This window comes from Lepidothrix coronata, unplaced genomic scaffold, assembly GCF_001604755.1.
Source record: "Lepidothrix coronata isolate B3197 unplaced genomic scaffold, Lepidothrix_coronata-1.0 Scaffold164, whole genome shotgun sequence".
Classification (NCBI taxonomy): Eukaryota; Metazoa; Chordata; class Aves; order Passeriformes; family Pipridae; genus Lepidothrix; species Lepidothrix coronata.
In genome coordinates this window covers 313,084-327,650 of record NW_016690344.1, presented here as the reverse complement: position 1 = coordinate 327,650, position 14,567 = coordinate 313,084, and the positions used below count along the sequence as shown (strand labels likewise).

At 35.1% G+C, this 14,567-nt stretch overlaps 1 protein-coding gene across 17 annotated transcripts in view; it reads left to right on the top strand.

Moving 5' to 3' along the window:
• Positions 1 to 14,567, top strand: part of RALGAPA1 (Ral GTPase activating protein catalytic alpha subunit 1) — a 142,909-nt gene that overhangs the window by 37,079 nt on the left and 91,263 nt on the right. For 9 of the 17 annotated variants that reach the window (XM_017829399.1, XM_017829396.1, XM_017829401.1 and 6 more), the window contains exons 16-19: positions 414 to 575; positions 4,561 to 4,701; positions 10,541 to 12,115; positions 14,011 to 14,135. In XM_017829399.1, the coding sequence (XP_017684888.1) occupies positions 414 to 575; positions 4,561 to 4,701; positions 10,541 to 12,115; positions 14,011 to 14,135 (2,003 nt within the window). The remainder of the gene's footprint in view (positions 1 to 413; positions 576 to 4,560; positions 4,702 to 10,540; positions 12,116 to 14,010; positions 14,136 to 14,567) is intronic. The other 8 variants (XM_017829406.1, XM_017829413.1, XM_017829408.1 and 5 more) reach the window with 3 other exon arrangements.

Below are 14,567 nucleotides of genomic sequence, written 5' to 3'. Positions count from 1 at the left end.
CATTTTTTTGCTTTTGCATTTTGTGTAAAAATATTTTATCATAATTATTTTGTGTTCCTCAATGTCACAAAATTATTTGGAAAAAACCCCACAATATTAATGCTTTGAAATGTATGATTTTGTGTGTATTGTCTAGTAGGAATAGCTAAGGAAAAGTTATATATTTTATCAGACTACAGCTTTTGTAAACTCATTTTTTTGGAAAATAAAATTACAGTAGTTTAATAGAACCAACACTTCTGAAGAAGTTTGAGTATCGCCCAGTGTTAGTGCTGGCTGAGCTTTTGAAATAATGCTTGCTTTGGTAACATAATTTATTCCATCCAGCTTTAAAAGTCTTTGAAAGATCACAACTGCAATTATCTGGTGATACCAAAATAGAAGTGAATAGATTTGCAATTCTGTTTTTGCAGGAGTTGGGCACGAATTCCCGAAGTCTTCTGTCGATAAGTCCTTTTCTAGAGGCTGGAGCCGTGATCAGCCTGGACAAGCACCAATGAGACAACGCAGTGCTACAACCACTGGCTCTCCGGGAACAGAAAAGGCAAGAAGCATAGTACGGCAGAAAACAGTTGGTAAGTATCTGTAAAAGCTGATAGAAGTGACATTTGAGAAAGGGTAAGGAATTAATAACTGACTTCTGTAGCAATGTGGATAGCTTCTCTCCACAAAGGTATACTATCTATAATAATTTACACATTAGTTAAATGTGTAAATTATGCACCTTTATGCGCTTTGAGGGTGGCTGAATAACTTGTGTTTATTAGAAGTACAGTTACTGCAAATGCAAATAATACATTTGATACATTAATTCTTAGTGAGTTTGATCACATGCCTAAGCTGACCTGGAAAATAATACCATTGTGTGTGTATGAAGGAGAAATGGTTTGAGCAGTGCTGCAGATAGGTGGGTCAGAGAAGGTTTCTGAAGTGTGTGTTTTCATAAACTACACAAGATGGGTTGAGTTTTTTCAAACTGTTCAAAGGAAAGCATGAAAAATACGTGTATGTCTGCATAGTTTATAAGATATGATGTCTTTTACTATACTTTGAATATTGCAATAATGAAAGATTGACACGGATGTGTGCAATTCTCCATTTCTGAAATCATCTGTTTCTCAATTTTATTACTTGCAGATACTCTTTACTGTGTTAGAAATGAGTGATGCTGAGCAATACTTTAGGTGAACTCCTCAAAAGAAGACTCATTTATGTTCATATGATTTGCTTAGACTATGTTAACATGAACTGGACTATGAATTTCTTTACGCTGTTGTCTCATCTTGATGATCTTAGTGCTATTCCTTATGTGAAGGAAAATTAAGCTGATTTTAATTTTTTATTTAGAATAAGAACCTTTAAGGAATATCTCTTTTTTTACTATCTCTGTAGTAGTAGTGGCTTTGGTCATTGTGTGTTGTTACTTCAATGATAATTCTTGGAAGTAGGTACATTCTGACACAGTTTTAGAAACTTGGGATGCATATTGGCCATTGAATATATAATTGTGCTACCTTTTCAGAAATGAACATTTTCTTTATTTTTCCAAAAATATTTGCAATTAATTTTTTTAAGTCACAAAGGTTATTTATAAAAAGGTTTTATTTGAATATTCTTCAAAATTCTTCTTTTTAAAAATTTGTTCTCTCCTAAGGCTCTTGTTGATTTGGGAGAATTAATTGTCCTGTAAGCCATACAGAAATGAGAGAAAATTAAATCATTACTCCAAAATTTCCTGTCTTTTTTGCACATTCAAATGCTATACAGCTTTTCCTGTATCTCATGCTGACAGCACTAGCTTTCCTCATGGATCGCAGATACTTTAAATGCAATTTCTGTTTCTATGTAGATTGTTTGTGATTAACAGTTGTGGTGGTTTTAAGTCTTAATTTCTTAACAAGGTAAAGATCATGTTAAAATTTCTCTTTCACAAATAGTTAATATTTCAGATATTCTGTCAGATGGTTATGTTGTTTGGTCAATTTATTAATGATTTTGTTTTTCTGCTATTTGAAGTATGGCTATTTATATGATGTTAGCCTTAAAATGACTGGAATTTATCCTTAATAAGCTATATATTGACCTGGTTAGCAGCAAACTAATCTGATTTTAGTTTCACTGGACATTAGCTTCCATGGTTTTGTTCCTTTCCTCCAATTGTCTTATATATCTGATATTCATCAGCCAAGTTTGTATTACTGCAACCAGTTAAAATTTCAGCTCTATTCATGTTGTAGAATACCATCTGTGGACAAGCATCCCAGAATTGCTAGGATGATTTTAAAAGATGTAAAGCCCACAAAGAATTTCCAGAACCAGAATCCCAACTCTTCTGGTTTTTAAATGTTAATGAGGAAAATGTTGCAAAATGTTACATCTGTCTTAAATGCCTGCAAACTGTTGTTTGTTATTGCCTCTCAGATCTGCAAAGAGAGCTGTTCAGATGCTTCTTAATCTGTGCCAGTTAATACAGGGTCACATAATTAAAAGCAGTCACAAAAAGTAAAATCTTATACAGAGCATTTTGCTGGTCAGATCTTCTTCAGTTTAGCACTAGCTCCACAAACTAAGACTGTAATTGAGTCAGACCTTGAATATGTTGCATGATATCTGATATGTATTACATTCCCTTTGATTATGAATAATGTATATACTCTTTATATCTGAGTAGGGGGGGATGTGCATGTTGAATATTTTATGGTAAGAAAAAGCTGGGATTTCTTTTTCATCTGTTTTATGTTGTACACATTTCTGTGTACATCTGTGCACCTCTATTTTTTGAGCCATCATCATGCCGGCGCACATTTATTGCTGCACCAAATATGTGTGTGTGCGTGTTACTCAAATAAAAATCACAGCTTTTCTGATATGCAGTGTGTGCATTTTTAGCCTGAACTTATGTAAAGTAATTTTTGGAAAAGGGCCTTTAAACATAGTATGCATATGGGTTGAAAAATCTTCTATAAGGCTAGATTTTTCACTTAGGCAGCAGGCTCTAATCCTATAAAATATTGTATCAGAAAGAATTTACTATCTTATTGTTCTGCTTTTGCTTATAGGCAACAGTGGAAGGTTGTTTATAGGCAACAGTGGAAGGTTATAAATTGTCAAATATATAGTCCACATTCTAATATTAAGTCTGCCTCTGCTTAACTACTTACTTGGATGTAATATGGTGGAAAACATCCAGTCAAATTAAGAGGAACACTTTATGTTAAGATTTATAATCAACACAGTATCCAATATCCAATAGCTTGATTTATTTAGAATCGTTTAGGTTGGAAAAGACCCTTAATATTTACTATGTAGCTTATTATTTTTTCTCTTGTGTACATTCATTTTAAGATTCACAGAGATGAATGTAATGCATCTATCACTGTATCCTGAATTTTATTACTGTATCTCTTAAACAAAGAGATACTTAAACTTTACACGTAATTGCCTTCTAAAAAAATGATTTTGGTCTTACAAACTAAGTTAAATAGTGTGACTTCAGTTTTAAAAAGTCTTATCTTTCTGAATTGTTTTTTCAAACTGATGTTAAGACACCACTTAAATTGTGCTGCACTTGTCAAATGTATTTTCTACTCTATGTGACCTACCCAGGTTATCTACATGTTAATGTTAGTAGCAATTCTTTAACCTGGTTTGGAAGTGTGATGTGCTCAACTGTCACTACACTCCATTCATGTACTTTTGATTTCCATGCAGATTAGGTGCACTAAGATTCTAAGTCTTTATTCCATGTTGTTTTGAAAATATATATAGATAGAGAAAAGTTCAAATATTGCACTGACAATATTTATATAAGATGCACTGAAGTTTATCAGCAGTAATTTTAACAGAAACTAGCCGATTTGCAACAGTTTGAAAAGGAAGCTGCTTGAAACAATACACGTTGCTTTTTGAAGAACTTGTGGTGTACTTCGAGGTTGAATGCAGTATCAGTTCTTGCTCTGAAAGAGGAAAACAAATGTCATGAAAATTTATTTTAAATCTGTTAGAAAAGCTACAGATATAACCTTGATTGTGATACCATAATTCTTATGTAAGTTTTCTATTCTGTAGAAATGGTGGCAGGATGTGAGATGTGAGAAGGTGATTTAACATCAGTTTAGCAAGATTTATCCTGTATCAATTAAAAGCCAGGCCCTATGGATAAGAACCAACTTAATGCTTTTTGTTGTCAAACCATTTCACTTCAGTCATTTCACTTTTACTGTGGAACTATAGCACTATAACTTTGATTTTTCAACCCCTGATGCAGTGGGAAAAAGTGTTAATTAGTTTCTTGATTTGGAATGCAAAATCTCTGTGATTGTCATAATAAAGGCATTGTTGCTGCTTTACATAAAAGTTGAAAACTCAGAATGTCTTATGTGTCCACTGATTTTTTTCTTACAGCTCTGCCAATATCTGCCGTGCTGAAATGTTTTAATTTTTGAATTTTCTTCCTTTTTATCTTTGTTTTCTCTGTTGCTGCTTTTTCTGTGACACAAGCCTTTCATTATAGTCACTCTTCTTTTTTCCTTCCCCACTTCTTTCTTTTCCTTTTTAAAGCCATGAGAAGCCGATCCATTGGTGAATGTGCTCTGCCATCGGCCTATATACGCAGTGCTAAAAGTGCTCCTGTTCTGATCCATACTTCCAAACCCTTCTTGCCTGATATTGTTCTCACTCCCCTTTCTGATGAGCTTTCAGGTAGTGCCACCTCTGCTAATTTCTGCACCCCCTTTATCACTTTTTTAAACCTTCTGCTTTCAAATTCTGCTAAATCATTAAATTTTTTCAAAGTAAAAATACTCTGGGGATGGTGGGAGAGGGGAAGAGATTAAGAATTAATATTTTGAGTTACATAAGATACCATGCTATTTTACAATTCATTCTGGAACTGTTAGAAGTTAGTGCTGTGCCAATGTTTACTATCATAATAGTGAAAATTAGAGAAATATCTTCGCTTTTTCAATTTATTGTTAAGCAGCAATATAACATCTGTCTACTTGAGAGTACAACTTATCTAAAATTTTTATTTGTGACAAGTGAGGGAGGGAAAGGAAGAACTTAATTTTACTTTGATTTGCCATTTACCTCTTTCTATGTAAATTTTTGAATTCAGTGTCATAGATGTTGTGTGAACAACCATGATGATACGCTTTAGCTCCCATGAAAAAAAAATGAACTATATGGTATCATATAATATGCTTTAGAGTATGACTGTTTTTCATTAACATATAAAAACATATAAAAAATCTGTGGTTTGGAATTCTCAAGTGCTGTGTTTTGATGTTATTTTCCAAATGATCCATTTTTTAGAATTGTGGTTTTCCTCCACATTCTGTTTGGTCCAGTAAGGTAGTTGACTACAAGTCTCACAGTAGCTTATCTTGGACAATTTTCTCTGAACAAATAGGTTCAGGAATTAGAATTAGCACAGATTTTAAAAAATGCATGTTTAGCGATAATGTTATCTTTTCATCTATTGTGTAGATATAAATTAGTAGCGTGTTAAGGCTGACACTCGTGTTATGCCTTTGTCCCAATGCATGAAAAAAAAAATCAAACCACCAAACCGAAAGCATAGTGGGAGGACTCTATATATATATATCCAAAACTGTGTACAAATATAAGGACTTAATGGCAGTAATGGTTTTATGGACATTTTTTTTCTTTTCTGTCTCTCCTGTCTGCCTTTGTTACTCAAGAACTTCCAAGAACTGAATCTTCATAGTTGTATTTTATCCTGTCCTAAAGAGGGCAAAAGTGCTGTTGTAGACAATTTTATCATCTATGTTTCTGAAAAGTCCTGGCTTGCATCTTACTTCTAATGTGTCCCAAACCTTATGGCTCTCTTGCTGTTATCCTTTCTGTTGATACTCATGCAATACAAAAACTGCATGACCAATGTAATTCTTAAAAGTAAAGTGATGTTACAGACCTTTGCACTTTGAACATAGGAAAGGTCTTATGCCCTTCCTGGTTTTTGTGGCTTCTCAAAAGCAGCCTGGGTGTTGCAGCAGCTTCATGATGTGCTCGAGAATCTTGAACACTGCCAGAAAACTAAAAAGCTCTAGTGAAGAAAAGCAAGCCATTAGAGTGTTGATGGGGAAGTAGCAGAGTAAAGGATACACTGTCCACTGGATCAGAGTGCACTTTGCTCTTTTAATTTTCTGCATTTTTAATTGCGCTCTTTATCTTTTCTTTTTTTTTTCACATGAAGCTTTATCATTTTCCTTGCCTTTTCTTACAGTAAATGTTATTTTCTGAGAGCTTTCTGTTTCCAGAGGTACAGTATGTAATTTGGGAAGTAATCAAATTGCTTCTACCGTAAGTGTGTTCTAGATAATGAACAATATGTAGCTAGCTCTGACAGCCCTTCGTCTTATTTCATAATTGTATAAATATCCCTGTTATCCAAAATGACTTTACGATCCAACACAGCTTGAAGGAGAGAACGTTTCAACTTATTCCAAAATAATAGAATGCCTAATATTAAGTTTCTGAAAGTAGTATTCAGCTACTTTTTAGCTGTGAAACTCCTCATTGAAAGGTAGACTCACTGAACACTGGTAAATCTGGACAGGTAGTCCAACAAAAAGCATTTATACCCAAACCTTTACTTTTTGTACAGTATATTAATTTTCAAGAGTATGGCAGAACATCCCACTTGACTATAATTTGTTATTTATTGATAGATAGTATTTCTCTTGAAGATCAGTCAGTAGATTGACAAAATATTTTGCAAAAGCTCAGTATTGACATTCAGTCATCTAACATCATAGAGAATGCTTCTCCTAAGATTGTATTTCCTTTGTGTAGTTTCTAAGTTATGCTGTATTTCCATGTGCAGAATATTTGCAACTTTTCAAATAATATCCAGGAAGTGGAAGTGATTTATGCTTTAAGGTGTTTAGTTATTAAAGTGATTTTAGTATAGTGTACTTGTTGCAAATATTTATAAAGAGAACTTTTCCTTTAGCCTGTTAGAATCATAACAAATCCAGTCTAACACTTTGACAAGATAACTATTAAAATAACTATTCATTCTGGAACCGTTGAGGATTTTCATGTAGAAGACCACCCATGAAGCAAAGTATTACTGAGATGTAGGCAAGATTCCTAAAAGCAATGGGCAAACTAATGAATTGCAGGTGATAGATTTTTCCTTATCTACCAGGACTAAAAGAGTCAAATGTAGTATTAACATGAAAGGGAGATGCGTATTGGGCCTTTACAACCTTGCTCCCAAAGCAGTAAGTAATCATTAAGCTGAGATATAAAGAAATCATAACTGTAATGTCAATATGGCTGTAATTATCCTTTAATCCCAGAAACTCACAGAATGAGTGTGTTCTTATTAAAAAAAAAAAATCAAAATGAAAGCTGAGAAGCAAAACGTTATTTTTTCTCTACTTCCTGAACTAACTTTCCATGTTGAAATATAAACCTCTCCCAGCGTTATAGGGGACTCTTCTATTAGCACTCATGCTGTCTTGTCAGAATGTGTCTCTCCATGAGTTTGTATTTTAGCTGATCCATCTCCCACTTGATGCTGAAAAGCTACGTTCTCTTTCTGCCTTCTAGCAGAAAAGGAGAGGTAAGGTTGATTTAAGCAAAGTTATGATTGGTGAGATTGGCTAGGTCTACCAATTTCAATCTCTTCCTTATTGTAACATATAAGGACCCAGAGCAGCGTTTCTCCTAAGTGCACACAGGGTGTCAGGTACGCAGCCTTCTGGCACACAATTGCAATGTACAAACTCCTTGGGAGTTCATGGTGTCCCAGTTTGACTGCATAGTTGCGTGCAATAGTGAGCCCTGGTTGTGAAGGAGCGGTTTGTTTGGATTTTTAAATATTGTCTGTGTTTTCAGTGCTGGTCCTGCAATAGCAGTACATGTTTCATTTCCTTTGTTTCTTCCTCAGTTCTACAAAAAAGAAATCTCTGGCACAGCCACATGTTTATTTGAAAACGTGTACTTGTATGTGCTAGTCATGCATATGTGAGCACCTAAGATTAATTGTGGATCAACATTGAAATAAATCTAGCTGAATTTATTTCAATGTGTGGAGTTGCTTTGTGTGCATTGTGACTTCTCTGTCCAGTTATTTCTAACATCCTAGAAAGTCAGGATCACTCCATGCAAGCAAGCATGTGATTCCTAGGCTGCTGCTTTAGATAAGATTGAGTTTATAATAGATAAGAAGTATGCATACTGACGGCTCAAGATGAGATCGGTGTATCATAGTTGCGTATATTAATCCCATATATATAATATCATACATATTTTTGACTGAAGCCTATAATCCTTTCTTTGCAGCTGTAAGAAATAGCTTGAGACTATGGGAGCATAACCTGTGTTAATCTCTGCCTAAATCAAGAGAGAGTTTGAAATAACAGTTCCGACTAGAGAGAGACACCATTTGTTTCAGAGGGTGTTCATTCATGTAGTTAGTAATAAGTTGAACAAGAACAATGATGAGAAATTTGTTGCTTATCAAAACTGAAGAGGAAAAGGACAATGGACTGTGTTATATTTGACGATTTTTCAGTTTATGTTTATTTTCTGAATAGTTTGGATGTCTCTTCTCTTTTTTCCAATATAGATCTCTCAATTTCCTGTCTGATAGCTTCTTTACAATTCTGTAAATTTTGTATGAGGACAAACTTTAATTTTCAAATTTTAACTTCTCTGAAAAGTTGAGCATGGAAATACCACTTTTCATCTTCTTGGAACACGTATGTTTAGTTAAGTACAGATATACCTCATTCCTCTGGTTTATATGCTTTGTTCAGAAGCAAAATATGAGAAAATTCAGCTCCAGTTCTAATTCTCAGAAAAGTGTATGCACTTCAAAACAGGTTTTTAAGGGGATTTCAGATTATCAATATTCAATATTACTGAAATATATAGATCCACAAAGTAATAATTAGAAATATTTTGTAATATTTATAGATTATATTTAGTAATAATAGAAATATTTTAAAATATAATTATAAAATAGTTACTTTATTTTGACTGTAACACATCAAAGTTAGGGGAGAGAAAGGGGCTTAGATTTTGTTCTGATATTAAGTAAATTCACCATTGCAGTCCTGAAGTTAAACCCTCTAGATAGAACAACAAGGTAAGTCTCTTTATTGTGGCAAATAACTCTTGCTGGTGTTCATTTAAGCTCTTTACTGTTGTTCCTGACTTTGAAAGTCTATCTACAACTTTTTAAGTAGCAGGTAGTAAAAAATTAATCTGGGGAATAAAGGATTCTATCAGAAAGAAACAAACAGAAAATTGAGTAAGCTGTTTTTACCTTGCTGTTCCAATGCTTATCTCATAAAAAGACTGCAAGGAATAGCATGAAGTCTTGCAGTTAGTTGAATTGTCTGTACGGGATATTTAGCCTTGCCTGCACTGGTGATTTGATGGTATATAGTATTCCTATAACATATCAGGAAATCTGAAGAGGTGTTGTGAAGGTTCTTTATTTTTGTGGATGATGTAAAGGGACCTGAAGATACTTCTGTACAATTCCTAGGTGATCCATGTTTGAATTGTGGCTTTCATTACAGTTAACTATGATTTGTACCCATACTAACATATTAGTAAATGTCTCAACAGAGACAAGGAACCACTAATTTAATTGGTCATAACATGTTCTGGTCTTTTCATAAACAAAAGTGGGTTTACTCTACTGTTAACTGTTGTGAGGCTGCAGGATGTTTTTCTGTGTCAGAGTCCTTAATTCTGTAATTCTCATGTATGTTACATTTGCTGAGTCAAACTGGAAGAAGAGGGGGAGGTAAGCCTTCATTAAGTATTTAGTTTCACATTTTGAAGATGAGAGACGAAACATTCTTTTAGGGAAACGGGGTATATCTTTAAATTATCCATTATGTATAGTCATCTCTTCTGTATAGTCATCTCTTCATTGTAATTTAAAATTTTTAGTCTTAAGTAAATTATAAATTATATATCCCGTAATATTTATAAGTGTATTATAGTATTCTTTCTGAAATTTCAGTAGTTTATGTATATTCATACAAGTAATTAAAAGTAATAGTTTGCCACTTCAGTAGACAATCCTAATTTTCAAAAAAACTTGCTTGTTCTCTTTGGAGTTGCCCATTTTTCTGAAGATGTAAATTCTGCAAAGGGAGTACTACTGTTAAGCTAATTTGTATTCCGGTAACCATTTCCTCAACAAGCCAGCTGGAATAAGATTGGTTGAATTATTGAACTTATTGGCACAGCTCTAGCTTTAACTGTATTTCCAAACGTTCCATGATCTCACTGTTTGTTTTCATGCATGTTAACATTTAAAACTGTGTTCTGATGGTCTAACTCATTTATATTACATTCTGTACTGGATATTATGTGCGTGTGCTTTTAACACTCTAGTATTGGAAAAAGTATTTTTGTTGTATCTAAGAAAACAAGGCTCTGGACTTTACTGGCTCTTAAAGTCACGTAATTATGATGTAGTGGTAAATATATATTGTCTCTGTATGTAAATTTTTGTGCATGTTACATATACTTTTTTCTACAGACATTGATGATGCTCAAATTCTTCCACGTCCACCTCGAGTCAGACATTTTTCACAGAGTGAGGATGCTCCAAGTGAAGTTTTTGGTGCATTAAATGAGGAACAGCCACTGCCACGAAGCAGCAGCACCTCTGACATCCTGGAACCTTTCGCAGTTGAACGAGCCAAAGGTGCAGTTCCTGTCATTGACAGTTCATCCCATCATGCTCCAAGCTTACAGAGTTCCACTGAGACCTCTTCAATGCATAGATCCACTGAAAGCCATATCACTGATACAAATAGCAGAGAGTCCTCCTTGGAAGTTGGGGATAGTATTTATGACCATCTTTGTCATTTAATAGGGCCGGTAGAATTTGCAAACACTGCCTTTGAACAAAGCCAATATGTTGACCTTGAAGGTGAAGATGATCTCCTTTCCTCTCTGAGAGAATATCTTAAAGAAAAAGAAGAACTTTGCGGTAACTTTGAGATAGATAAATGTAAGGCTTCTGCTCATGACGTTGATACATCAGTAAATAGGAATGATAGATTACCACTGGACGGATTAGAAAGTAGAGATCAGACTGGGCAATGCACAAATAGCATCACTGTTACAGAAAGAGACGATAACACAGAGCTGCACCTAGAACAAAACCCAAGTGGCTTTATAAGTAATATTGCACCTAGTCAAGTAGACTTCTTTACAGGAAATCAAGCACTCAATAAAGCCAGACAGTTAGATATAAATAAACAGTATGAAAGTGTATTTGATCATGGGTCAAATAGTCCCAGCAGCAAAGAAGGGAAGAGATACCTGTACAGGCAAGCAGCCACTGAAACTGATGTAGATTTAGTTGTGGAAGCAGTGGTAGGTGAAAAGCATAGAAGTGCCCAGTTTAATGAAAAGCTGACCAACTCGCGTATTGTCCACGCAAAGAAAATTCTTCCTAAAGCACAAGTTGACCCTCAAATGCCTTACGTCACAGGCACGAGCAAACTGGCACCAACTAAAAGAAGTATATCTGAAACTGTAACTCATAGGGCCAAAATCATGAAAATAACGACTAAAAAAAGAAATAGTGTTCATGTTACTTTTAGGCCATCTACAGAATCAGTTCAATTTTACAATCCTCTTGAGAGCAGAGAGGCTGCTTGGAAAGCAAGACTTCGTAAACTTGGTGGCTTCAGTAGTAGCAGTAGTGGTAGCGGTAGCAGCAACAGCAGTACCAGTACAAGCACCAGCTCGTCAACTGCCACAGAGCTGGTTAGACCTGGAATATATAGACATCTAGATGCAATTAATGCTGCTTCAGCTGGCAGCAAGCAAACTAAAGAATCTACAGAAACTCAAGCAGCTGTGTTGCAGAAAGAAAGTATTGCAGTTAGTCAGTTCCATAATCGTAGTGCCTTTAGGGCACCAGGTCAGGAGTCGGCACAACAGCAGGGCTCCCTGGGTGGTGTTTATAAAACTGTTGTACATGCTCTTTCGAAGCCGAAGGCAAATGTTTCCCCACAGAGGCAGAACAGAATGCCAGCAGAGGCTCCACTGAGGGATCTGTACAGTCATGTAATGGGCTATTTTGGAAGGAAAGCTGCAGGTGAGCACTAACAGTGTGCAGAGCGCAAAAGGAGAAAGGCAACACCAGTTTGGCTTAATGCAACTGAAGCAAGCTCTGATAAGCAATCAAAAGGCTTTGGGATGATCACTGCTTTCCCTGTTTGGTTATGCATGCGCCTACAGCCAGCTGATTTTTCTCCCAGCATAAGTTACATTTACATACTTTAAATTACTAATTTTTCTTTTCAAGATATTTAGTTGAACCTCTTTGCTGCTGAAGACCATCAGGTTAGGGAAGAGGAAGAGACAGTAAATGACCTAATAAAGGACTGAGCCTTGAGACTTCTGAATTTTCATCTACCATGCAGAGCCTTTAAATTCAGCCTACTGTATGATTGGCATATGCATATTTTATCGGAATATGCTATTCCACACTGAGTGTAGTTTGCTTATCTGAAGGACCTGGCTCTCAACCAGCTAGGTTGAAATGATTGTATTTCTGGTTCATTTAGTGTGTTTTCTTCTTCCTCCCCATCCTCTTCCTCCTTTTCCTCCTCCAAAACAAAACAAAAAAACCCTCAAATTTACATTTGGAGGTCAGTTTAGATAATTTTTAAAAAATAGTGTGAAACAGCAGTCTGCTACTAGTGGAATGATTTCATTACAACAGTTCTCTGAGTCTAATCATAAGGTTTTGTTTGAGTCTTTTTCAAAACATGACATAGGCCTTCCTATATTCATTCATCAAAATGGCTGCAGTTACATCTTGGCAACATCTTTCATTGCTTTCTTTTTCTCTTGGAATCATGGGTGTTCATGAAGGTCTCATGATAGTCTTTCTCCTGCTAACCGTGAGACCTCTGTGAACTGGTCAAAAACAAAGGCTGTCACTCTAATATCCGTTGTCTTAGTTCACATAACCTTAAATGAACAATAAATTAACTTTCAGCAGTAATGCAGGTTTTCCTTTTTTCCCGTTGTTATGTTGGCATGATTAACAGAGGATTCTGCAATGCATCCTGCATTGAGATGTTAATGCCACCTGAGGGCAGTCTCTGTAAGCACAGCACCCGAGCGCGTTACTGTCGTGGGTCTCGCAAAAACGATTTGCTGCTCCGCAAAATCTGTACTTCTGAAAAAGAGATATCTAGGAAACACCAATTTTAGAAGTACCTGTTATTTGAAATTTGTAACATTTAACAGAGCCTCGTTGTTAGAATAAACTACACTGTGATCTCAAGAGAGATGACACTGAGGGGAAAAGTTATTATAAAAAGAACATGAACTGGAATAAACTTGAAGACTTTAAAGGTGAATATCATGAAGTCAGGTGTAACAGCCACAGTTAAATATGAACAGTATAGTTATATCAAAAATGTAACACTGATAAATGAGTGAACTTAATTAGTTGTTCATAACCATTGATCATCCAGAGTTAGAATTTTCATTCCACATACTAGCACGTAATTTTATTACATAATGTTTTCTTTGCACTATTTATACTAACTGTATGCAGTGCCACATTGCCGTTTATCATTAGTATATACTACAACTTAGTTTACTTTTTCCACTACGTTGCTTTTCATTAAGAATGCAATGAAGAAGAAACCTGTAGGAATCATATAAATTTTTTAGGATTTGTTACTTGTGATATGGAGGAAGAACATACGCTTTATCCTTAAAGCAAGCATTAACAACTTTGAGTAGTGCTTACCTATAAGCTTCCTGCTCTTGAAGGTGGAACTGGAAATCAACTAACCCCTGCTTAGTGGGAAGAAGAAGCCGTACTAATTCTGGAAGTAGAGTCTGCTTTAAAAGAGGGACATTCTTAAAATGCATGTTCGGCAATTTTGATTTTTTTTTATTTCTGTTAATTAGCAGGTTTTTTCATTTGTTGCATTTCTTTACTATAAATGGTTGTTCATTTGCTTTTAGCTAATAGAGAGGACATGAATCAAAAGCTGCACCCTATTGATAGTGATATTGGCAGTAGCAATACAAATGTTCCTGACCTCATGGATGAATTTATAGCTGAGAGACTCCGCAGTGGTAGTGCACTGGTAAGTGTTTAAACTTGCTACATTTCAATACTTATGTCTGCATATATGTGCGAACTTGCGAATGACATTATAAATCAGTTCACTAAAATGTATTTCTCTGGCTTTTATGAATCAGCATTAAGAATACTGCTTAATTATTCCTTGTCTTTGAGATAGATTCATACCATTTTTTACCATTTGTGTTTTCATATCTTTTAAATCTTCACTGTGGAAGCAATGCAGAAGTTACTGTCAGGTGAATAGTCTCATTGAATTGAACCTGTAAAGATCTCTGTACATGGACACTTTCAGAATAATAGTTTCTATGTAAATTTGCAGTCCTCAGGGTGGTATGTAGTTAAGTATCATGCTGTAGTACAGTACTGTTCTCTACAGGTATAGTCAATGCATCAGACTAAAAAACTACTCCAATGTATGTTTTTTCTTAATTTT